The sequence below is a fragment of the Phymastichus coffea genome, unplaced genomic scaffold, assembly GCF_024137745.1.
Source record: "Phymastichus coffea isolate CEN01 unplaced genomic scaffold, Cenicafe_Pcof_1.1 PCOF00069, whole genome shotgun sequence".
NCBI lineage: Eukaryota > Metazoa > Arthropoda > Insecta > Hymenoptera > Eulophidae > Phymastichus > Phymastichus coffea.
The window spans coordinates 1129127-1155969 of record NW_026706880.1 but is presented as its reverse complement, the minus strand read 5'-3'; the positions used below and the strand labels follow the sequence as shown (position 1 = coordinate 1155969).

General features: G+C 36.9%; 1 protein-coding gene across 6 annotated transcripts; it reads left to right on the top strand.

Moving 5' to 3' along the window:
- The first annotated feature begins 80 nt into the window (after window positions 1–80).
- Window positions 81–24981, top strand: LOC131667641 (homeobox protein orthopedia-like). Of its 6 annotated transcripts, XM_058941199.1 has the most exons (8): window positions 81–154; window positions 235–405; window positions 3848–3988; window positions 4390–4568; window positions 17377–17554; window positions 18343–18522; window positions 22481–22546; window positions 22841–24981. In XM_058941199.1, the coding sequence occupies exons 2-8, from the start codon at window positions 360–362 to the stop codon at window positions 23260–23262; spliced, it is 1212 nt and encodes a 403-aa protein (XP_058797182.1). In that variant the 5' UTR covers window positions 81–154; window positions 235–359; the 3' UTR covers window positions 23263–24981. The 6 variants fall into 6 exon arrangements, with proteins under 6 accessions (XP_058797182.1, XP_058797185.1, XP_058797181.1 ...); XM_058941202.1 differs by having other exon boundaries at window positions 111–405; window positions 3848–3982; XM_058941198.1 differs by having other exon boundaries at window positions 111–405.
- The last annotated feature ends 1862 nt before the right edge of the window (window positions 24982–26843 follow it).

The window sequence follows — 26843 nt, the reverse complement described above, 5'->3', positions numbered from 1 at the left end:
GTGGTGGGGCTGCGGACATGGCGGCGCAAACCGAGACCGGACAGTTGGCTGTATGGCATCGCGAGGTATGGATCTCGGTTCGACGGCGCATGAAAAACCATATTGTTTGATGCGTGCCCAGTGATATGGATTCGTAAAGTCATTTTCCAAGCAAGTGCGTAATTCGGAAGATATTATCTCGAAGAGGAGACAGGAAGTAGACGCGCAATTGGTGGTTTTTTTTTATTCGCATAGAGGGGAAGAGAATAAGGTACGTTTAAACGCTTGACGGCCGAGAGGCTGGTCCAAGTGGATACATCATTTTGGCGGTGGTGCCCGGCGCGACAGTGCTGCTGGAGCCGTCTCGGCCCCGCGGAGGTATGCTCAACAACCTCTCCGCCGGTGGCTCGATTCACGGCCTCTCAGGTAAGAAAACTTGTCTCTTACCTTGCATTTTCCTTCCGAGCTTTTGTCACCAGCTTACTTTTACGTGCACATCAAAGTGTTATGGTCGAAGGGGAACATTTTTCCTGTTCTTACTTTACGATAGCGGCGTGCTCACGATAACAGAATCGTGTCAATCTTATCACCTGCCGTAATACTTTTGAATTTTGCATTAATCTTTCCGGCCAATGACTCAAGTGCAGTTCCGTTTAATTGATCGATAGACGCTTAAATAGTGCTGAAATTCCTAAAATTATGCAGTACTTCTTATCAATCAATACGGTTAGAGAATCTGTTTTGAAAATTGAAAGACACGATAGTCAAACCATTGAGATATCCAGGTTTCGTTACTAGCGGTCGGCGGAAGAGACTCCGAAATATTTTTGAAATCTTTTACACAACGTGTAATTCAAGTGAAACACATAATTGTGAGTTAATTGCAGTGAATTCACAGGAAACATGGCTTTGAGAAAATGAGTGATTAAATCGACAGTAGTTATATATTATTTCACGTACTTGTCGGCCTTTGTGCGACGGAAGCCTACCAGCACCAAAGTACGTCGGGGTCTATGAAGGTGGATGCAATTTAGATGTGTATTCAATTAAAAAAGTTGTATCTAATTTATTGGAATTATAGAAATATTAGAGTGATAGTGAGATAATACATGTAATTTATTATAATCATCTACAATGATTTCGAATTAAAACAAGGATCACTCAACGATTTGGATTGTCAGCTGAAAATAAGATAAAATAATAAATAAATTGAATACAGACACTTTAGTTAATTTTAAATTTGAAGCGTTCGTATATGCAATAACGAGAAACTCATGAGCTGGTATCGAAACGAGATCTCGAGAAAAAGTAGAGTGAACAGAGGATAGGAAAGGGCTTTATTGAGGTATTTTAAGCTTTGAAAAATCGTCGGCAGCACTCGGCACACAAAACATGCATCGTGTATATTTGGGCTTCTTTTTTCGTTGCTTTTTTCGGAGGCTTCCGGAACCATCAAAGCCCCTTGTAAATGCTTGCCGCAATAAAGATCGGAAATAAAGTCATCGAGTTGCTCTCTCGCGGCCGAGAGGTGTCTCGTAAAAGACGAAAACTGAAAAAAGAAAGACGCCGGACCACTACATAGTCGTAAAAGTCCATTCATGCCTAGGACGTGTCAGTGACGCGTGCTTCCTCCGTTCATTGAAGCAGGGCCAACTTTAACTTTTATAATACGGTGTCAACAGTTAATGGTCAACCTGTTCGATGCGCCGTTGTATATACGACGACCCAGTCCGTCCTGTAGTATATCTTCTGTTTGATGTAAGGGGTTTTCACGCTATGATGAGGGATGCATTGTAGCATTATTTTACTATTTGATATGATATGAATGAATGAATTGATACGGTTTGTAATAACAAAGCTGAATTGACCACGTGCTCTGGCATTGCAAGGGCGTTTGAAGCAAAATCATCTAGATTTATTAGTCTAATTAAAATTATATTAATTTATAAGTAATAATTATTTTCGTATTAGCTTTCATTTTAATTATTTTTTCAGTAGTGTTCAACACATGAAATGCTTCATTTTATTCAATTAAGTAAAATATCCTTGTTATGAAGGATTTTTTATATTTTACACTGCAAGTTTGCTATAGCAATCAAGCGTAACAGAAACGTTGAACTTTGCAAAAATATAATTGTAAATAATCTCAAAGCGAGGAGTAAAATATTATTTATCATTCTCGTTTATTATTGGTACCAAACTGCAGTAAAATAACGTTCATTGCAATGAATAAAATCAACGTTAACAATGTTATATATTAAATTTAAGGATTATTGAAAAATTAAAATCCTAAGGATCCTTTCAAGCATTTATTATTTATTTATTGCTAACGTTTCGATAATATAATTTGTCATCCTTATCAAGGCTGTTAAAACACACAAATGATTAACAAATACAATAATCATTGAGAGATGGTATACCATACAATTATTTACCAGAGTAATCAAAAATCATAAATTTGTCATTTCACAAATAACATTGTGCACGATCTTTAAAGATTTTTTGATATAACGAGAGAAAGAATATTTTCTGATTGTTACGTTCTCGTGTTACAGACAAACAACAAGTAATAGTTTCAATTCTGAGGGTATTTATACTAAGAGGTTAAACGGTAAAAATTGAGTGAAAGGGGGTATAGTTTTTATATATTATTAGCAGCAAGCATCTCAAAACGGAAAAAACTCATTAAAGAATGTAATATTTTATATACTTTAAAAATTTTACCGAAACAAGAGTTTTATTTTTTGAAACTTACATTAATCAACATTTTAATTTTTAATATTTGTTTACCAATTAGAAGTGTACATTTTATTTCCATGAAAAAAATACGAAGTGACTTTTATAACTCCAACGTTGAAATTATTGTTATTCTGTTTGGCAAATAAAATATATAAAAAAAAGTCTATATACCAACTTTCACACTACTAATACTTTTTATCCAGCGTTTTTTCCACTCCCCTCTTTTTAACCAAAGGCCAGTTCATTCTTCACGCTCTCTCGTCGCCTACACTCATCGATCATACACATGTATATGCATATACGCGGGAGTCTCGCACATGAGGTTTAGCATGCATGTTTGCTCGCTTATAGGAGCTGGTGAGAAAGAGAAAGAGAGTGAGTGTGTGTGTGTGTGTGTGAGAGAGAGAAGCCGGTGACGATTCTCACACCTCAGTGCTAAGTAAGCCGTTCGAGCTCACCGCTCCACCTTTTTGCCGAGCACTGCTGCTTCTGCTCCTATACAAATTTAAGCTGCTCGCCAGATCAGTCCGCGCGCGCATCGTCGACGACCGACGGCTAAAAATTCTTGCTCCGTCTATCGTACGTGAATTGTTAATCTCTTTTGTTTTTCACTTTGCTGTTATTTTGCCACTCTGTTCTATTGTTGCATTGTGTTTGAGTGCTTTGGTGTTAGTTGCTTTGGTTTTGGGAAGAATATTATCCAAATGTGAATGATTTTTTTATTCTGGTGACTAAACGGTTGAGAATTTAAGGTCGAGTAAAAGGATGTGATGGTGTGGATGATTTTTGAGAGTTATTTTGTTAGATGTCTGTTATCTAACGATCATAAATGACGGTGAGAGTTGCTTTTTTATTGTGTAAACTAATGTTAGGATGAGATATAACTGGCTTAATGCTTCTGAGACGTTCAATTTTCATTAGAAATGATTTTATAATAGGAGCTTTCGTGAATAACTTGTACTTCTAGGGGCATATCAAGTTTTCCTAGTAGTTGAATCATATTTACTTAACATAACTTATTTTTTCGAGGAAATATGAAATCTTCCTTTACCTGCATCCTCTTGCAAAGAAATAGTTGATAAATCGTATAAAGTTCATTTTAAAGAATTAAACTTATTCACTTGTGCAGGCGTAAAAGATCTCCATGTCCAAGACTTGAAACGTCACGATAAATTGGACGGCGTCCTGGGAGTAAATCTGGGCAGTGGCCTCTCCGGTGGCGGAGGTCTCACGCTTCCCCAGGATCTAATCATGACCATGCCTGGTACAGGTTTGTTTAATTAAAAATACTGTCTGTTGTTAAAACGCTAATTCGGATTTCCATTTTACTATTTGTGGGGTTTTCGTTATTCTATGTATTTCATATTTATTCACGTCCATATCTAATTGATGAGAGAATGTTAAAACTTCCAACATAATTCGATGCGACATAATTCAAAGGCAGATCGGAATTATTCAATAATTGATGTAAAAGAGTCATCGCAAGTATTTGAATATTTAAAAATTACAATAATTAATTCATCCCATCAAGTTCAGTTTGATAAAGAACTTGTCTGTTGTAGATTGTGCGAATTCGGTGAAGCTTTCACGAATATAATAAAATTAAAGATAACGAGGAAAATAGCTGAAGATCAAGCTCGTTAATCAGTGTTCTACCCTTGTTGAAAAAAGGTGGTTGCCCGGTGTCGCAAAATGACGACAAGCCAGCCAAGCAAAAGCGCCACCGAACGAGATTTACGCCAGCTCAACTGAACGAGCTCGAGAGGTGTTTCAGTAAAACCCACTACCCGGACATCTTTCTCAGGGAGGAAATCGCAATGAAGATCGGCCTTACCGAGAGCAGAGTTCAAGTGAGTCTTCCGTTTTTTGTTTTTTTTTTTTTTCATTTCTCTTCCGATGACAATTGACTGGCTTGAAATATAATTATCAATCTTGACGCGCTGATGAAAATCAAAGGAAGGCACGTTAGTTTTTCAAGATTCCTAAAACCGACACAAGGTTAAAGTTGCGGCGATCAATCAAAAAGTCGAAGAAAATGTTCTTTCCCTTGCAAGCTCGTACTTTCGCTTTGCTACTGGTAGCGTCGGCAACTGTATGGTACTCGGGAGGCGGTTGAGTGATTATTGTAGTCGCAGGAAAGTTTGCGCCCGTATCAATTACCAGGGCCTACACTGGCTTTCCGGATTAAAGTGAAACTTGAAGCCTTGCGCTTGGCGCGCGCGCACGCTAAGCCCCGTCGAATTTCCATGGCTCTATCTCAGTTGCCCACTCGTTCCGGTGCGAGCGGCGCGTCGTCGTCAAACCACAAACGCTACCCCATGGCCCTCTCTCTCTCTCTCTCTCTCTCTCTCTCTCTCTAGTTTGGCTTTCCGCTCTCTCGCGCTGATTTCAAGTTAACTCGAGAACGCTAATGAAGTCGTCGAATTAATCGCAGAGCTTAGAATCGCTACTTAGCTCTGCTACACAAACCAATTTCTGTCAATTCCAATTCCATAATTGACGGTCATCTGAAGGTTCTCGTAAAAAAACAATAAAAGCCAAGATAACGGCCAACTTTTAACGCAATCATGGCAAATGTGATGTGAATATGTGCTCACAGGGGAAAACTGAAGCTAATAGAAATTCATGAAATTTTTATTCGGAACTGAAAGCGTCAGTCAAGCGGTGCGTCGACTGCATATCAAGCAGCTTTTTCTACTTTCAGTATACGAAAATGCGAGAGAGTTGAGTAACAGAGAGAGAAAGAGAGAAAATAGCAGAAACATGTAAGTGCAGTTAGGCGAATTTTAATAGGGGTAAAAGAATTATGACTTCATAATTAGTCTTTATTAATGCATACTACAATATAAATTTGATCATGAAAACATGCATATTACTCTTACGAAAAACCCAATAAACTTTATTTTCAATATTAAATCTTATCGTAGAAAGCTCACGTGGAATGTGGCTTTGATGTGATTCGGATATATGCGAATGTCGAGTGGATCAAACGTGCTTTCACTCTATATCTATACAATGAATAAGGGATCGCGAATGCTCCTCTCGGGCACCTTGATGCCGTCGACGATTGTTGTATACACCAGCGAATACAGTAGGACGCGGAAAATGAGCGTGTCGGTGTATAGGGGCGTTACTTTAATTGAAATGGGCTTTTACTTGTACGACACGAGTGGAGACAGGCCAAGCATATAAAACCTAGTCATTCGCCAGAAAAAGATTACTATGTTTTTAATTGTACTTTGCTTTGAGTGCTTTGAGCTTTCGAGATAAAGCTGCAGTTTACAATATTGTAAAAGTAGTGCTCATTGTACCAAATTATTAACATTCGAATGTACAACTCTACGTTACAATGTCATTAATAGTTTGCAAAAACTCAGAAAAAGTTAAGCAGTGCTTATTAAATCGATATCAGATTGCAACTTACTAATATTCGACTTTGCAATTTCTTCATGGAAATAACGTAGCGACGAATGCAGTCAAAAATAAGAAAACAAAAATCGCCTATCCAAAGTCATAGTCAAAGCGATCAGGTCCGACAAAGCAGCAGAGAGTTGCTCGGGAGGGAAAAGCTTTGCGCTTGCGCATTATTGGTTTGGAGGACTTCATGGCGCTGTGAGGGTAAACATTGGTTGGGTAACTTGGCTAGAGGAAACGTGTTGCCAGGGCAACCGGCCGCCCTCGGCTTGCAGCCAATCGGCGCCCTGACGCTATCGAGCGACTCTCTCTCTCTCGCTTTGTGAGATTCCTCGCTGTTGGCCTTGCCATGGCGCCGCGTGCGTCTGCTCGCGCGTTTTTTTATTGTTTTTTTTGTTTCATATAGACAAAAAGAAGGCTCTCTACCACGTACTGGTTACGAGTATTGCGCTATATACAGCGCTCAACGATTGTTATGAGCTTTCACTGGTATACTCGTGTTGAAGTTGTAATATGCGGATATTTTTTGGCGGTTTTTCGACCTACTGAAATTTGATTTTGCAATGGCATTTTTGTGAAATTTATTAGGAATGTTGGAAAGATTTAACTCGTTTATTGCGATGATTTGTAAACACTTTGTCTTTATTTTGTATACTTTTGGAGATAGTAACGTGGTGACAATATTTTATTTCACGTCGATAACAAGATTGATGGTTTTTTTTAAATGGACTAATGCCACAATTTTAATGTTAATTAAAATTACAACAAAATAGTTAGGTATATGTAGGTATTAAATAAAATGTATCGATCGAGAGGTCAGTTTGATTTTCGAGGTAAGAGATAAATGGATTGATTAAATTAATTAAGTTTGATTGACTCTTGATGATCGATAACGTTATTTTTCAAATTATCTCATTAAATGTTGTCCTCTAAGCTGCCAAGGAGTTCCTTCAACTGCAGCCATAATTTTAACATTAAATATTTTTTTACGCCAAGAATATCTTGTTAGATTATGGTTTCAATTATGTAATGTTAAGATCTTTACTGGTCAATAATGTAGACGCAGCTGACTGTGAATGACGTATCCGTACTAGCTAAATGTACGCGGTAAATTACTATGATGTTCAATAGAGTTGAATGGTTGAATGAAATAAAATTATTCTGCGGACAGTGCAGTAAAAAATGTTGCAACATCAAAGTTCCTGTTGCCATGACGAAGATCTTCCTGTGTAATTTTTACTGGAAATTTAATTGTCAGCTCTCGTACTCTCGATGTTTCAAATAAAGCTCAATCACGCCAATTGCTGGCTTTCGTATTTTTTTTTATCCACCTGCAGCGACGCCACGAGTGAGCTGCTCACGGTGCGACGATAAAAGCTTTTTTCCGGCGCTTGCGTTTATAAGCTTGGTCAGTGAGAGGGAGCCACATCGACGCGTCGCTTTATTTATATTTAAAACACGTATTGGTGCTTTGCTCGTTTTAATTACGTGAATTTTAATACCCCCAGCTGCAGCAGTCCAAACAGAGACTTTCCGTTTTCAGCTCTATGGAAATGAACTTTATCGGCTCTGTTATCGCGTCCCTCTCATCTCACTCTTTTCTCTTTTTGGCCCGAACTGCAATTCGCTTCTCTTTCCATTACTGCAACTAGCTAATTTTTTATTTCGCTTGCCACCCTATATGTCTGCCAATCCATCCCTTTTATCATCTTTAATAATTTATAAATTTATATTGGCAAGTTGAGAGAGAAATAGTCTATTTTTATAGCCGGTAGTTTTGCGACATTCTGGCTATAGCCTAGCCTTTCATTTATTCAGAGAGAACTGCTTACTATTTCTAAGCCCGGTAGGATGTTGCTGTAATTAATTATTTAAATATAGTCAGCAGATTTCACATTGAGTCAGAAAAGCATTTAGCACCAAAGTTCAAGTAATAGACACTGTTTAAGCTCAACTCACTATCATTCCTTCTAAGCTAACATAAAGTAGGCTCTGCCTTAGTTTACTCATTACATAATCAATAGCATAGTACTGATTAAGTCACTTAATAATCAAAGTATGATGATACCCGCGACATTGCATTCACATCAATGAAAAATATGCGGAACGGAGATTAAAATGTAATGCTAATAAAAATCCGATTAAAATTGCAGTCGTATAACGCGCGAACGAAAGGACAGAAAGGGGTAAAAGGATAGTCCCTAGCAGAGAGTATTCAGTGCGGCCATAGACGCTTCAGTTAATGTCCAGTAACGGAGCATTTAACTTAACTGCCAGACAGCACCTCGGCACAGGTAACTGCTGCAGCTCTCGCTGCCTATGGCTTCAAGGGTCCGACTCTCTCTCTCTCTCTCTCTCTCATTCTCTCAATTGCCTAGCAGTTTTATGGGCAGATATCCCGAAAGAACGATCAAACTCTGGCCGGTCTGCTCTTTTTTTGGTCGAGCTTTTAGTGCACGCATCGCGCACATATGAGCGCTTTATTAATCTTTATTGAGCGGTTTAAAGGACGAAGTGGTCGTTGGATTTAACAGGATGGCTCATTTCATTGAACGCCTCGTTAAAGTTTTTTTTTAGTGACTCTAAGTAAAATAAACTTTTTTTCTTCTCACTCTCTTGAACATTTGAATGTAATAGGTACTATTACAATATCAACATGTGTAATTTCAGCAGAAAGAGAGCATCATCGATATTCCTCGATGGCGTTAATCAAACGTAACAATAAATTAGAGCCTATAGACAAAGACGGAATGACTAGATATAAACAGGGCCCGCGCGAAAGATTCACCGCACGATATTGCTCCCAGATCGAAGTCCCAGAGCGCATCATTTAAAGCCGCCCAATCGATCGGAAAGCCTCGTGCGCACAATCACGTACACATACAGACGAAAGTTTCGGGATAGATATTGGTGGTCGAAAGTGAATCTGCGTTTGCACATGTGCGTTTCTTGTGAGCCCCAAAGGGAATAAATGGCGCGTCGACCTTAGGTGCTGTGGTGGTTGGCTTTTCGTCGTCGCTTTCCTCGTGGGACTGGCACATGGACGGGGGAAGAGAGAAAAGAGAAGCAAGCAGGTTGCTGTGGAGCTTTGAGAAATGGGCAGCGGCGAGTGCATTCGGACTGTATACCGTTCACGCGTGAACTGAGCGAGAAGAACAGGCATTTCGCATTTAGTTGTATGCCACTCAGTTCATGTGTCTGTTCGACTGTGGCGCGAAGCGACGCGACGCGCCCTCCCTTCTGCTGGATGCGTTGCTGTCGCGTGTCTCTCTTCTTTGAATACATTCGTTTTTTTTCTTTTATTTTTTTGCTTATCACGACAAACACGTAAGCCGAGTTGACGATAAGTCAGGAGCAAGTGATCGGCGTGAAGTTTAATTTTATGTCACTGTTTGTTTTACTGGATAGTATTAAACAAAGAATAGTTTTATAAGTTAAACGTTTTTTCTCGTTTCATGAGTTTATGAATTATTAATTATTTAATAAAACTTGATCAATTGTTACATTCATCACTTGATTTTTCAAGCTGTGCCGATACTGTTCCACTTTCAAGATTAAACGTTTTCAATCTACATAAACCAATAGTATAAATAATTTAGTTGGCAGACTGCTGACGTTTATAAACACTCCAATAATCGATTAGGAGATTTACAAGAGGAACGGTGACTCGCTGCTTGGTAGTATTCACATCAATATAACTTGAATAACGGTACAGATGTGTAGGCAGTCTGTGCCATAAAGTTGTAGCAAATGAAGTATCTGTCACTCGTATCGTTATACCTGCAGTCAACTCTGAATTGATTCAGACACGTGCAGGTATTAAAATTTTATAGTTACACAACTGTATATCGACTTCAGATAGTCAACCAATTTTACAACTTATGAAAGCATAAATGACTGCTTCGCTCGTAATACTTTAGGATACATATTCATATTTTTATTGGCTGCTGTGATTAGGTAATAAAACAGTGTTGAAGTCATGTTGAGTATTTACTTTTAACGGTTATTCAATAGATTTACAATGACATTTTATCGCTTCATGCAAGTTTGATTTTGAAATTTGGACATCTCATTTTCTCCTTCGATAGTTATGCGCACCGTCAAATACGTTTCCCAAAAGATAGATTTAGAACCATTTGTTCTTTTAAAAAAACATGTATCCGTCTCAAGAACTGAAGAAGTTTCCAATCTGAAGTCAAGCAGGCGGATGCAGAGCAGAGGCAAGTTCGGTAGGAGGGTTGATTTTTTAATGTAGTCATTAATATGTATAGGTATCGCGCGATATTAGCTTCTAGGCTAAGCCTGTCATCGTCGCATGCGGGACAAAAATGTGTTACTGCGCCCTTGCTCGATTATAGCAAATCGTATGTGCATTTGCGGGTGAGCGGGAATGAAAATGAATAAGTAGCACTGGGTAAGATACGTATAGAAGGGATGCAAGGCGCGAGCAATGGATAAACTGTGTTGCAACCTTGACATCTCCCTCCCTCCCCTTGGGAGCTTCATCTAACGCCCATTTTATTATGACTTTTCTATCTTTTATTCTGTGACTATTTCGTTATATTCCATGTAATGTATTGACGCAGAAAAACCATTCTAATCATTCGATTTGTTTTGTAAACAAACATTGTTTTAACTGGATCCGTATTGAAATTCTCACAGTTGTTCGTAATATTTGAAGAATAACTAGTAAGAGAAAAGTAAAAAGCGGCGAAGAAAAGGAAGCTCGACTCGTTGCCTATAAAAGACGAGGAGCCCAATCAAAGTGGCAAGTTTTACAGCGATACTCTCGCGTGCGCGCCCTTAAATATCACAGCAGTAGTAGCAGCAGCAGCAGCAGCAGCAGCAGCAGCAGCAGCAGCAGCAGCAGCAGCAGCAGCAGCAGCCTACACATAAAGGTGGTCGCAGTGCTGCCTATGGGCATGTGCGCACAGCTCATATACGTTGCGAAAGCCTGTGGCACACGAGCAGTTTTAGCTAATTTGACGAGGGCTCTCTGTTTCTCTGAGGCGACGGGGCCGTAGCTAAGCCAACGATATTGCATCCGTGAAATAATAATAAAGTATAAACGGATCAAGTTTACGAGATGGCCGCAGTTTCGCGCCAAGTTTTATCACTGGCGCTGCGATAAAATCGAGCCTTTAATTTCTATGCAAGCCGCGCCGCGCGCGGTTTCAGCTTGATAACGGGCCGCGCATGGCTAGCGCGGATTTTCCAAGCGCCATGGTGGCACGACAAAGCTGCACTGAGCCTTCCGTTCGAAAATAGGAAACGATTATCACGATGGGGCGTCCATTGCAAACTGTCTGCGATTGCGTGATTGGCTTGTAGCGGTGCGGCCAACTTAGCTATTGTAGACGTTCCGTGAGACGTAGATGTTTTCTTATTAAGCTCTCTTTACAGGTGTGACGAGGCGACGACGTTTATTCATGACTCAGACCTCACAGCGATTACTCACTTACATCTTTTACACGTGTTTGATACCGATGCTTCCCGATTCTTTTATATATTACCCGTCCTGACACCCGTAAAACCCGATTAATCCGTAAGACTGTAATGCTCAGGTGCGACGTTGCCAAAAGGTATGAAAAAGTATTCACCCAATAGTGTTGTTCACCTTGATTGTCTCTATAGACTTTTCATGAAAGAATAAAATTCGGATTCGATTACGTTATCGATCATTTCTTATCCGATACAAAAAATATGCAATCTCTATTTTTTCAAATAAAACCATATATAATTATTCTATTTTCATCAAATACGAAGATAAATGATTCATTCAAATAGCGTTTGATAATAGAATGTTTTTACTCTAAATTGATTGCTTGTGAAATATCAAAGTTTGAAGAACTATCTTTACAAGCTTTTAATCAATTGTAAAAACATAAAAATTTATAGTTAAAACTATTATCACGTGAACACGAGCGAAACCTTTCCTCGAGCGATTCCGGTCGGGATGAAGCAGCAGTGTAATAAGTTGCAGGATAGTTGAGGTAAGGGAATTAAGAGCAAATAGGTTTTAAAGGTTAGAGCGCTGTTGCAGAGAAAATCACTTAATTTCCTTGGCATGCGGGGATCAGACCATGCTTGATGACGTCAGCACGCTATTGTCAAAACGTTGATACCAGTCTGGTTGTTGATCAACAACTAAGTCGCAGGCATCCACCAGCGTTATCGGAGCACAAACAAGGCAACGAAGCATATAAGATCGGAATCGAGGTAAAAGAAGTCCATTCGAAGAAGTAAACGACATCGGAATTTCATCTGTTTTGATAGCAGTGGAGTTCCGGAGGTTGATTACTTATAATCTGCAACGTCACATTTTTATTAGTATTCCTTCTTTAGTGAATAAAAATTAAATCGTTTACAAGTTTAATTTATCGATGAAGTTTGATTGTAGTTCAACTCGTAATAATGTAGTATATTTGACGTTTTAAAAAACGAACGATCCCTATTACAAAACAAACGAAGTTAAGTGACGTTTTTCAAAACGTCAAATATACTATATTATTGAAAAAATAAAGTCTGGGTACGAATCACTCAAAAACCTCGTGTAACAAGAAAAATTTCATCAGTATGAAAAAAATATACTCTTTTAAAAAGAAGTTGATTTTCACAAAGACTTGTTTGAGTCTTTCTACTATACATAGGTCCTACTTGGAGAACTGTCATTTTGTAAACTCGTATTTTTACCGTGATGATTTATGTTATTATTATGACATATCAGTTTATTTCAATCTTGCCGAGCTGTAAACTAAAACCATTTATAGCTATAGGCATAAAGTATTTTTAATGATAAATAGTTTGAGTTTGTAGTAATCTTTATTAATTAATGTTTTTAATATTCCTTTTTGACTTAAATTGTAAGTAGTTAAGTAAACAATGTTAACGGATAATGCAATTTACGACAAACATCGCTCGAAAATATCAAATAAGCGTATATATTCTATTGAAATTACTGGGTCGCCGGCATCAAATTAGAAAATTACCAAAGCGTGAATCAATGCGATGATCGTATAAAGTCAGAAGCTAATACCATCCGCAAACAGCTGCAACAGCAGCGAAGGAAAGCAAAGTATATAGCCGCGCACAGAAACACGTATAAAGCCGGCTGGTGCCGTAGGTGGTCCGAGGGGGTTAGGTAATGCGTCTTTTGCGCCTGCGGGCGACCCCTCCGAAAAAAAGAGCTCTCGCGCGCGCGCGACCCCTGGCTCTGATCATCAATCAGAGGCTATTGCTCGACCCGCAAGTTTATACAGTATTTATTTTCATTATGTCGCTCTAACGCCTGCCTGCTTGCCTCGAGGTCACATAGCCATCTTTCTTTTTCAGCGCTGTTTTCTTTCTCTTTCCCTTTTTCGGACTTCTTGACCTTTATCTTCTTCGACACTTGTTGGATGAAAATCACGCGCTCTTATCGCAATCATGTCACTTAGAAGCTGCCGAGCAGCCATGAATTACTATTTTTTTCATGTTTACCTGCACTTTTGACCAAACAACTTCGTTTGTTTTGCAATAGACGGTGAATTTAAATAAATAAAAGCCATCAGCCGATAAATTGTCTAATAATTAATAATCGTGAGGAATTGTTTGCTTTTCTTGAACTTTTAATTTTAAGTTAAAAATACTTTTCTATTGGAAATTACAAATACCTCTATAGGAAATTAAATAGCTCTATAGGCCACGAAAAATTAATGCGATACACTGTCGAAACGGTATTGGTGAAAATAAGCTCAAGGTTCGATCGCAAAGTTTCACTATAAAATCTATCTTCGCAATAGGATTCGGCTTTCTTCATCGGTACTCTCAATATCGGAAAAGAGATAAAACGGCTAAAAGTTTGTCGTCATCGAGCGTTTCTTTCTCCCTTGAAAAACCATTGGGCGCGAGAATCCGAAGCCACTCACGAAAAGATCTTCTTGAGAAGCCACCTTGATATATTGAAGACGGAGCGCTAGCTTTCTTTGACGAAAGATCATGATGCCAAGCTATATCAGCGTCATCTTATAACTGAGTATATCTTTTTAGTAGGCTTTTAAATTAATGCATTTATTCTTCACTACTCTATTGTTACGAAATAGTCAAGAACGATTTATTCTTGTCGTGACTATATAAAAATTTACTAAATAAAGAGAATTGAATTTGATGAAATCGCATAAAATAATTTGTTATGGTAAATTTTTACAGTGTTCAATAGTCGATTTTTCCACGTATGTAAAGTAGTTGCAAATATATCTATATGCTATCTGTAGACCTATAGAAAAATTATCTCTAATTTGATTTCCTACGTTTGGGTTCTGAGGATTTCATTACTAGAATATTAATTTGCAAGATTTTAATTATCTTAATATGCTTTTTCAGTCTTAAAAAGCGAATGAAAAAATTTATTTAATAACTGGTTAGTTATGATGGTCCTAGATTGCCATCTTTATTTTCAACGAACACTTCGATTGGCCTCATGATTATAACGTTGGGACAATTTATTAATATCAATGCTTACTTTAGCAAGAGCGCCAAGTTGTAAGTAGATAATGGAATTTGATCGATTTTTTAAGAGCCCGTGACTTTTTATTTTACTTTTATTACTTTTTCATTGTTATGGATTTCGTTTACTCAATATTACTATTTTCGGAAAAAATATTTATGTTATTGAAAAATATAAATTGTCATATACATGATTCGGCAAAGAAAACGTAGCCAGGTGTTACATGCAATTGAAACATCTGCCCTAGTAAAGCTGTTCACTTGATAGTGCCAATAATTACAGAAACTTTTTATTCCTTTTCAAATAATATATTTTAAATAAATCAATAAACTTTTTATAATATCTCGTAAGATTAAAAAATAATCTTCAAATTTTCTTGTGTAGAAATTTAGTAAATTTATTGAATGAATTTTCGAAAGAACAACGATATCTCACTCGTAATTAAAAAAAATTATTTTCTAAATGTGAACGATACATCATAAAATACAACCAAGTGAATAACGATTAAGAAAAGTAAGCTATTTGAAAACTATCGAAATAATTTATCGACCGACCTTACATCAGACCTATCCGACCTCACCTTTAAGTGTAAAGCAGAAGCTTAACCGTCAGTTGCATGAGCAAGAAACGAACAAATTAAGGAAGTGCGCGGTGTGGCATTATTCGATGATAAGCAGCCGTCAGAGCCAGAACTATGAAAGAGAGCTGCTCGCCGGGTCACGAAAGCATGTGGGGTTGCGCGCAGTGAAATACAAGAACGACACGCCCACCCGTTGGTCTACAGTACAAGGGCTGCGATACAAGCGTCGGCGATTAGATCACACACCTCAATTTTAATTCCTCGATAAACGACTCGATGATTGGTCGAGTCTGTTGCTTTCCTTCGAACGGACGCCGATTGTCTTCGATCTTTTTTGCCGATTTCACAGAATTTTTTACCTTGCACGTTATACATCTTTGAATCCTTTGTTCTACGGTAATTTCATATAGCTTTCATCTATTTTTTTATATTCTAAAAATGTTAATGGTGCTATTGTTAATGCTTCTTACTGACTTTCTAAATCAGTAAATTTTTTCAAGAAACAACGGAAGCGGTTCGATGACTACTTATTCTCAACAATGAACGCTTGAAAGTACGTAAGAGCAAAGATTCGATCCCGAACAGCAATCTTACGAGTTTGGCAATTGTATTCGCATAATCCGTGTGATACGTTGTAACAGGGGTTTCATACGCGATATCGCTGCCAGCTGAGCCGCACGAGCACAAGACTTCACACACAGAGATATTTGCTTTGAGGGAACACCACTAAGCAATAGTTCCTTTTAATATGACATCTTTGTTGTCACGTGTTACACGTACATACATCTATCCCGACTCTGTCTTCGACACATCTACGTGTACATGAACGAGTCAATTTTTCTCGTACAAGCTCGCGGTGTAGATATACGTTTGTACGCACCACGCACACACACTTGCGTGCAAAAGTAAGCAAAAGAAACAGATGACTGAACGAAGCATGCGCGCGCGTTAATGTCAAAGTACTAATTTATGGGCGCTACTACTGTCGTCGCCGTTGCGGCGATGCTACGCCACGTAGCAGAAGAGATGGAGAGAAGTTTGGATTCTCCGTGTGAGTGTGTGCGTGGGTGAGTAGGCGAGAAATAGAAGGCAGATAGAGAGAGAGAGAGAGCGAACGTTGTAGGCTTTGCATGCGATATCAATAAATCAAGTCGACGGCTTATAGAGGCAGGGGGAGGCCACTACGTGGCCAGAATCAACAGCTCATAACGCCACGGCTAATAGCTGCCGGGCGCAGCTCGCCATCCCTTCCTCCACCGACTAATGGTCCTAAGATATTGTCCTAATGCCAAGGGACACGCGGCCTTTATATTTCTGGTTTGCTTGCTTTGCGACATACCTCGTTTTTCTTCACACGCGAAATTGCCCAAGCGACTCGCGCACCCGCGCTCCATCTATTCGGCACTGATTGACTTTTGTCAGTTCATGGAACTTCAGATATTTCTATTGAGTTCATTGGCAGCTTTTGAAATATGTTTTAAACTGCTTATTTTAGAAAGCATTCAAGTACTTTTCGCTTTATTCTGATTGTCGGTTGCCGACAAATAAGAATTATATTCTTTTCTGTATCAATATTCAGTACTATAGCAACAGTACATTGATCCAATGCAGTAGCTGCAACTCATAACGTTTTACAGGCTCGTTAATTCAGACTTTGTATTATATGGAATTCAACAAAAGATTCTTAATGAATAAAAGTATAACTTTATTTCTGTTACCGTTGGTGCTAATTTTGAACATTAGTATGTATATATTTCTTTGTACCGTTCAATGCTTCATTCAATTTGTTACCTATTGCACAATCAGATTTTCTCAAAACAAATAAAATATACTGTTGATCGGGTTATTTGAACAAAAAAACATTTCCAACAAGTTAAGCAAACAAGCTACCACCTCCAATTTTTCAAGCCACATTCAAATTCGCGAACTTCTGATATTTGTCTATAGGAGCAGGTATCTCTATGAGTATTACTTTTACCTCTCGAACGTAAAAGTAAGTGTCCTCTACTAAAGTCCTTAAAAAGATTGTGCATTACACGGATATGTATTTTCCGCTTGACGAGTTAGAGGTATTTGCGAATATTGAGTATTGAGATGTGCTCTGAAAATTGATATGTATTTTTCATTCGGTTTATCGAAGACTCATTGTTGTGATTGTAAACGATATGTACGTTTGCAGGTTTGGTTTCAAAATCGTCGTGCAAAGTGGAAGAAGCGCAAGAAGACGACAAACGTGTTCAGATCGCCAGGCGCATTGCTGCCGTCGCACGGACTGCCGCCGTTCGGCGCGGTGAGCTCCGACCTCTGTGGCACCTCCATGTTCCACGCGCCGACCGATCGATGGGGAATGGCTCCAGGTCGGTCATCTCCTCCCTACCCATTCATTCAATATTTCAAAAGGCTTTTAGCTCTTTCGTTTTCCTTCTTTCTCTACACTCTGTTACATTGGATCGGCACACCAGCTGCTACTTGATAAAACATTTTTTCGGCTTGTTGCTCCTTTGCCTTCATTCGCGCGTGTTGTACTTTGTTTTACCAGTAAAAGTTCCTGTTCATTGATGCGTCCCTTTGTTTTCATAGTAAATTTTTCAACAAGTTTGAAAGCTTTTGCATGCGGATGCACTTTACTATGTTGTTTTGTCAATTAGACGTAATAAAGTTTTAGATACGCGTTAATGGAAATATCGTTTACATTTATTATGTGTGCATAATTCTATTGCCTGTTTCAAGAGGTATTCAAACTTCGTTATCGGGTATTAAAAACCATTCAACGCAACAAATTAGTATACTTTGCTTACATGTTTGAACTTCATCAGTATAAAGTTACCGCGGCAGATGAATAACTACATCAACTATCCTCATCTCGTTAAAACAGCCATTGCAATCTAATTTAAAATAAAAGTGTTGAATTATCTTTAAATATCGACTTGCATATGATTAATCAAAGCGCTTTTTTATAGCAACGGATGGCACAGTATTTTCAAATATAACTTGTTCTAATCAAGTTTTATGAAGTGATTGTTTCAATGGGATTGCAAATATAACTGAAACTTATTGTATTTTTTAACGCAAGAAATATCTACTTGAGTAAGAATGATTAAAAAAGAAACAAATGTAAAATCAAGCCTTCATTTCTGTTGGACAGGTCTCGGCCAACTAAGTCAAAGCGGTATGGGCATGGGCGGTTTTGGTCAGAGTTTAGGCCAACTTGCCCAGCAAAGTTCAGGTAGCCTGGGCACGAGTCTTGGCCTCAGCAATAGTGGGCAGCTGATCAGTAGTCCATCACAGACGGTCTATCAAGCGAGCTACGGGCTCAATTCTTTAGGTGAGTTCTTGCTAACGAGAGTCTTCTCTCTGCATGTGAGACTTCGCGCCTCGAGCATCTTTTGCTTTTTTTGTCTCCATTTGTAATGTCACATTAACGCCCGTGAGAACTTTTCGTTTCACTTCTTCAATCGTTTCTTTGGACAGTTAAAAATTCTACGGAATGTAATCTCACGACATAGTTCTTATTGCGTACAGCTCATTTTACATTTTTTGTCTATGTGTCTATTCATTCGAAAGCAAGATACTGATTGACCATACAATATCTTTGTCTGATTTTTTCTACATTGAAGTTTATTTAGTTACAGTAAGATATTTCCTTAAATATTGAATTGCAATGTCATTATTATTCTTAACAATCCTCCAGACAATCATTTAAACTGCATTAGAAAAGACATTGTGATTGTAAAAGAATATTTAAAAGAAATAAAATCTTTCTGTGCATTTTATTACTGGACATTTTACATATTTCACACCTCATTTTCTTGACACTTTAATAAAATGTAAAAAAGCAAATAGTCTTCCGTATTTTACAAAGTGTGCAGTCGAGATTATTATCATTCCAAATTACGAGCAGTTTTGAAAATTCAATTTATTACTTTGTGAAATTTCACTATTGAACTTATTCGAGCAGAGTACCATCAAGATTTGACTATTGATCTCGCTTGTAACATTTTTATTCGATTAGGGGTTTTCGTGTACATATTGATCGACTAATTAGGTTCGGTTGTGAAATTACAGTGTCGAATAATATTAAAAATGATTCGAAAAATCAATCTTCCAGATGCACGTCAAACTTGTTCGGGTTCTTTCAAAACCACGGAGCTCCCTGATCTGGCAAGCAACAAAATTCGAGCGCGTCGTCATTGCGAGCACAAGCACACGCACACTTAAAGTTTTCGGTGTACATGTGTGCGTCGAGCAAGAGAACGAGTGGCGAGAATTCGAGACGGAAAAACAATGAAGCGAAGCGCGCGCGACCTCGTGTATTTGCTCGGTCTCGTGGAGCCAGAGGCTCAAGGTGGTCGCACCTAGGTGCGAGATCTCGGACTCTCGCGCTTGGTATACGCGTTCACCGAGTCTGTTTACCGGCGAGAACGTCTCGAGATGCAACCTGTCTTGGGCGAGCCCCGGAGGGAGGCTGCGTGCGGGCTTGCCACATGTCCATGTGCAAGTATGACTATACTTTCGTCTCATTCCAAGTATCTCATCAGATCTTACGGCCGCTCGTGCAGGACCTTTCAATTTTTCGAGACTTTTCTAATACTCACTTTGTCATATTAATCACGCTATTGTCTGTCTGTTTTCACAACAAATAGTTTTCGTTGTTCTAATTGCGAGATTAACTTTTCGTAAACTTATTTCAAATGTTTAATATTAAAAAAAGGTTGGCATGACTTTCTTAGATTACAGTAGTGATAATTTCTTTTATAAAAATGAAAATACAAGTATTAGATGAACAACAATATCACTAGACAACATAGTGCATCATTATTAATAATTCCAGGGTTGTTATTCAGAGTCGAGTAATAAATTTTGCAATACCAGTAGGATTTTTTTCGTCATAAGTTCAAGATATTTGCACAGGGAAGAACCTACATATAACTGGACCAACGCATACGCAAAATGCATCTTTGACACCTTGCAGTGCCAATTATCATCTATTATAACGTTAAAGCTATACTTGAGAAGCAGATAATACGATATATCAAAGAAAAAATACAGAACAGTCATGACTTTTTGTGAATGATTTGAATATTCGGGGTGTTTCATTTTAGAATTTCCGAATAATTATTAATCGGATCTTTTTGGATGATTCCATGGGTACAATGACCTGTCGAAATTATTTTAAACCTCAAGCATTTAAAAAATACGAAAATAGCTAAAAATAATTTATGAATATTCTTGATCCGGTCAAAGTTCGATATACTGATAAAAACCTGAAAACATTTCGACTTCTGGGAGTTCCTAAGAGTGTACAAAAAACTGAAAACGAGAGGCTACTTACCTTTGCACGGTAACACAACGTACAAACAACTTTTAGAGTAGGACTCATTTTTCACTTTTCAATAATAATTAACACCCGTGGCTCTTGCTCACTCGTGCTTCAAGCGTCTCTACAAGGTGCCAATTAACTCACGATGTATGAAACGCCACCGAATCCACTGTAAACGTCCTCTTGCTCTATGCTTAAATATCTTTACTCTCTTTTAAAAATAGTATGAGAGAAAAGAAGTAAAGAAGCCAAAAATTCCAAAGACAATTGGATACATAAACTTGAAATCGGCTGTGTGTGCCAGAGGCGCCTGCACATGACATCAGGATTTTCGGAGCCACAGTTTAAGACAAAATGTCAATTATCCAACGGATAGACCCTGCTAATTTGTAAGAATGACAAATCTGATGAGATATTTCAAAGTATTTAAGGTTACGATCGTCTTTTATTTCATACTTTAATACAATAATAAATAAATGAATAAATACAAAATTCAAATGTTACAATGACGTATTTATGAATTTTTTGAAGTAGTAAAAGAAAAGAAGTGAATGAGAAAAACGGCAATCTGACAGGCAGGCGGGGATAAGACCCCGGTCCCCCCGGTCCCATAGGTACGTACGGATGCGGACGGATACGGACGCGAATCGCAACTGTAGTAACATCACTAAAAATATCTAGTTCGATTATTTAATACCAACACTACCGGTAGTGAGTAAAAGTGACTGTTGTTTAAAACTGTAGCGCCGAACGTACCACATTTAATGTTCAAATCTCAGGTCTACAATTTACTTTTCAAATTTTCATGAATATTGCTTATTGATGAGTATGCTAATGTAAAAAAAGTTTTTGGGATGATTAATACATATAATTTATATATATTTTCTTCTTCTTCTCATATATTCAAGTACTTCCATAAAATTAAGGCCTAATTCCACTAATTGTAGTTGAAAGTCTATCAATTCTCTATCATTTGCCATCTTATAGACTGCAATAATGTAAAGGTTAGATAGGCGTTAATTAAATGTGGTACGTTCGGCGCTACAGTTTTAAGCAACAGTCACTTTTGCTCACTACCGGTAGTGTTGGTACTAAATAATCGAACTAGATATTTTTAGTGATCCGTATCCGTCCGCATCCGTACGTACCTATGGGACCGGGGCCTAAACAGACAAACGCAGGTCGAGCGTCCGAGCCAGCAGTATAGACGAGAAAAAGGTTGCGCTTTACGATCGGACGGTAGCCACGGAATGGTTGCTTATCTTCTATGCACTTTGCACCGCTCCGTCGTTCCGCACTGGCATGTATTAGTGCTAATGCGTGAGCGTATATATACCTTGTCGGCATTTTAGTTTAGTTCCGAGAACGCATTATGACTTTATTTGCTGCTGGCTTCATTTGAATGGGGAAATGGAGAAAAAGTGTGCTGCTTTAAGCACAGTCGTAATTTCTTAGATTTTATGTATTATATTGTGTTTAAAATTTTTACCAGATTATTTTATGGAATATAGCATTTTATGCAAAACTTTAGTTTTAGCACGTATAACAATTTTATAAGATTATCATTTTAGAACATTTTTTCATTGTGTTCACAAAGTTTCACGGAATGCTAAGCTAGGCTATTATGAATGTTCATGTTACTGTACTTTTTATTATATCTCAAAAGAAAAATCTTTCTCAATAATCTGAAAGCAAATTTACAAGAACGTATTCTGATTGCAAAGATGATTACATTTCTTGACACAATCAAGTGAATACTATGATTAGTCTTTTTAATTACATTCGTTCTGAATTTTATGACAAATTTAAATTTTTTATAGAAAATCTTCATTATGAGAATAAGCGATTGTGAATTGAAATTTAATCGACACCATGATGAGTCAATACGTTCTGGTAAAATAAATTTCAGATGATCGGTGACTAGAGAACTTAACAAAACATGGACCTGTATATCAAATTGCAGCATCGGAAAGAGGCTGGGGGTTCTGCCAAGGGAACGGATACAATGGACCTAGCTTAGCAACAAAAGGTAACTTTGCGAACACACCAAATTTATTTGATCGATCACAATTCTTATCTGAAGAAGTATACCCCAGTTTGAATTCGACTCATACTTTATAGTATTTTATTGTGAATATTTTAAAGTTTAACTGAAAGAAGAGTAAACTCTCATGGAATGCACTACTTTAGCAAAATTTTGCTTATAATTCTTTCAACGAAATTACTTTGATTTGCAAGCAAAATTATTGAGATTTGCATTGAAATAAACTTCAGAGTACGAAAAGGATAAACAATGATCGAATAATTTCCCACGAATTGGTAGGCGGCGTGCACATGTCAGCATCGCGGGGGTCTCCGCCAAGCGGCACCGGTGGTGGCGGAGGAGGAGGCAACGGTGCTGGAGCTGGCACATCGAGCGGCGCAACGAGCCAGAGCAGTGCCGGCGCCGGAGCGCTGGGCTCGAGCTTGAGCTGTGGCCAGAACTCGCCGTCTGGTGGTGGAGGCGGTGGCAACGGTACCGGAAGTGCGCCCGTCACGCCGAACAACAACGGCGCCAACTCGTGTGAGAGCACCGACACCACCGACTGGCGGGGGGCCCACAGCATTGCTGCCCTCAGGCGTCGAGCATCCGATTCTCAACAGCAACAGCAGCAGCAGCAACAGCAGCAACAGTACAGTCCTCAGCCGCCTGCGGGTCCACCGCCCCAGTATGCCCACGACATCGAGTACAGCTCCGTTTATTAAAAAGACGCTGCGTTGGAAATTAAAATTCTATTTGTTCCCTTTGTTTTCATTTATCAAAGTACACTTTCTCAACAAGATTCCAACGTAATCCATCCATATGACGAACTTTCAATTACCAACTGTTTTTGAAAAACCTGGGTAGATGTAAGCATTTGCAGCCCAGATGTTCGTTGGTGGATGATTGCCGAATAAGCCTTCTTGAGAAGCAAATAGTAGTTTATATTTGCACAAGAGGAGAAATTATCATTTTTTAAATTTTGTTAAACATTAAGTAGTATACCATATATATTCAGCATAGTGAAATGACAATTATCTCGTTCGTCAGTGCAACGATTCGAGTTCTTTGTGTCTCGATAATCGAGGCGAAACGAAATGTATACGACGAGTTACCTTATAGTATCAACACGTGGCATTGTAAATATTACATATAGATAAATAAACTACAAGTATACCACGCATCAACTGGTACAGATGAATCAAGTCGTGATTACAAGATGGCGGGGAGTCGTGCAATGAATTATGAAATATATGAATTTCTCAGGAGCTTGCAAAATGAGAGACTTGAACACTAAATGATTGAAAGTCTTGGAAAATTTAGTCAGATATTTTTGGTCGATTTTAAAGTTATAAGAGACTTTTATTTTTAGAACCGTACAACTCTTTATTTTTTTGTTTTTAATTAGAAAAATTTTAGTAAAATGCCAAACGATCTCCACAAAAATTGGTGAAATACCAAATTAATCAACAAAAATGAATCTATAACATGTTGTATATTCTTTCACTACAAATTAGAGTAGTGAATTCACCATGAAATTCGTTTATTTACAATACTTATTAGTAAGAAAAAGTTACTTTTCAAAATATGGAATCGATAGCTGGTACAATTAAAGTTTTTGATACTTTTTAATAATAACAAAATTAGAACGTATGTTAGGCTTTGAATTTATATTTCATAAATTAAAGACAGTTTCTTTTAAGAAAACACTTCATTCAGATGAACTAATTTTTATGAAAGTGCTCTTTGTATGGTAGGTCATTTGTTCTACAAAATTACCTATGATAATAGTCACGAGTATAGAAGCAGTGTAATATTGTAAAATTGAATATTTGTGTAGTCATTATTTTATACATTTAGATTATTCCTACATTACCAATTATAAAAATGGAGCTACCATGATGCTTCAGCTACGAAGAATTTTCGAATTAGATTTTTAATTGAAAATTATAAAATATCAGTTTTTTTTGCATAAAAAATGATTTCGAAATATGTCTAGGTTATCAAACTATGCAAATAATTGCTTTGCTTTAGTTTTATGGTAAATGATTTTTTTAAATAAGTATTTTTAATGTGCAACACATGGTTTTGATATTGATTGTAAGATTCGACTTGATTTCGAAAAGCTGGAAAACCAGTTGAATACTACGTGATTACGAGTGTAAAACATTAATGTAGAATCATAGAAATAACAGTTTATTTAATTTAATTTAATTCAAAAATAGTTCAAAAAGTACACGATTTCCATATTAGATTCCATTTTACATAATGATCAATTACAGCAAAAATGGATTACCACATTGGTAATAGCGTATTCAGCATTGATTGTTATCAACTCGGTTTTACATACTACGTGCGTATGTATAAAATTTTTCTTTAGAATTTTAAATAAACAGGAAAATAACAATTTTTTACCGAATTTCTCACACTGTTTATTGTGTATAAATAAAATGCCTTCATATGCATTACAGTACTTTATAATATATTTAAACATAATTCACGGCTCTACTCTGAAATCAAGTTGAAAATGTGTGATAAAATTCAGAGATAAAGGATCATTTGTAAATTGATATTAATTAGAAATCAATGTAAGAGTTACGAATGATTTATAAATCTAACTAAACCGTTTCATGAATTGAAAACAGTGACTTGAATGTCAATTTCAAACATGATTTAGCATAATCTAGGTTGCATTTGGAAAATAAAATGTATTGCGCAATTAGATACGAATTAAATACTTTACAACTTATCCTTATACAATAAGCTTATTGTAATTATTACTGTCAAGTTTTGTTGTCAATGAGACGTACCAATGTTTTGTAAATATATCGTAAGCTATACATCTAGTTGTCTAACAGAATTAGTTAAGTATCTACGTATATCCGTGTATGTATGATAATTTTAATGATATTTGTAAAGCAGAAAATCAGTTGATACCAGACAGATACTGAATAGATTGAATGAAAATAGCAAAACCAATTATTATCATTTTACTTAATTAAAGAGTAATTGATAGAATATCAATATTTATTTGAAATGATGAATGTTCATTTAATGTTATCGAATCTACTACGATTAAATTCGTATTTCAAGATATAAACAAGAAAGTTTCAATAACTTATTTTTTCAGGTCATTAAATGAATTAACCATTGAAAAAATGTTTAAAGAATATAAGAATGCAACAAAAACTTCAATATATTTTTAATTTCGCTATATTATTATTCTTCTGACTACGGCAACGATTCAGTAAAGTCTATATTTAATAAATGTTTTTCCCGAAAAGTTAATACGATATTCTAGGAACATACGACATGTGAAATAAAAATGTATTAAGAATACAAACTGATAAAGATACGATACATGAAATACGTTGCTTCATTGAACAATTCAAGGGAAAAATGAATTACTGTTATCATACATTATTCCACAGTTATTATTGTACGAATTTAAAGTAGGAACTAATAAAAATTACGAGTTAAAAAATATAGATAGATATCTAAATAAATCATACTTATACACATACCCGTACATACCAGAAATATGCGAATATCGCATCAACTTAATAAAATTACTGCGATGAAAAATTAGCTTTAGTCTGTACTATCAGTGTACTAACAAACGTATACGATTTTCCATGTACAAACTGATGATATGAATGATCTAATCGTGCGTGACTATTTGTTTCTACAGTTACACATTAAAATGGCAACGAAGCTGACTTTTCGAGTCTTAAAGTTAAATACAGTTTCGATAAAAGTATGAAAAATATAGACAACATCAATGTACATACATTGAATTGATACATAAAAATGTAACGTATTGCTTTAAAGTAATTATTAAATATTTTTTCAATAAGTACAACTGAGTTGTTTTAGAAGAGTTCCCAAAATAGATTATTCGCATCAACACAATAATGAAGCTACCGTTTGTAACGTTGATCCATAGTTATATTCTTACAAAAAGTTAAATTATTTTCATTGTTGTTTTCGCATATCAATAATAATAGGATTTCATGGTATCATTATGCTATATAATTGAAATATCCAAGGTAGTTTTCTATCTAAAATTAAACATTTGATATCAAAAATTGTAGAAAAACTTTCAATTATTAGTTATTCTTGTATATAATGATGATATGAAGTTTATTAATGGAAGTAGTTATTTTTTTTTTCTTGAGTATTACGGATAAGTGCGCTCTTTACACTAACACTGAATTCATTCTAGTACCAATGCCTTCATTTCAACTTCCGACAAGTTGCTTATTATAGATTCAATCAAATTAACAAGAAGAATTTCACACCTTTT

Coding starts and splice junctions, on each gene's coding strand:
- LOC131667641 (XM_058941200.1), top strand. CDS start 360: ATGCTCAACAACCTCTCCGCCGGTGGCTCGATTCACGGCCTCTCAG. Junction 406..3,847: donor CTCGATTCACGGCCTCTCAG/GTAAGAAAACTT, acceptor TCACTTGTGCAG/GCGTAAAAGATCTCCATGTC. Junction 18,523..22,480: donor CTACGGGCTCAATTCTTTAG/GTGAGTTCTTGC, acceptor ATCAAATTGCAG/CATCGGAAAGAGGCTGGGGG.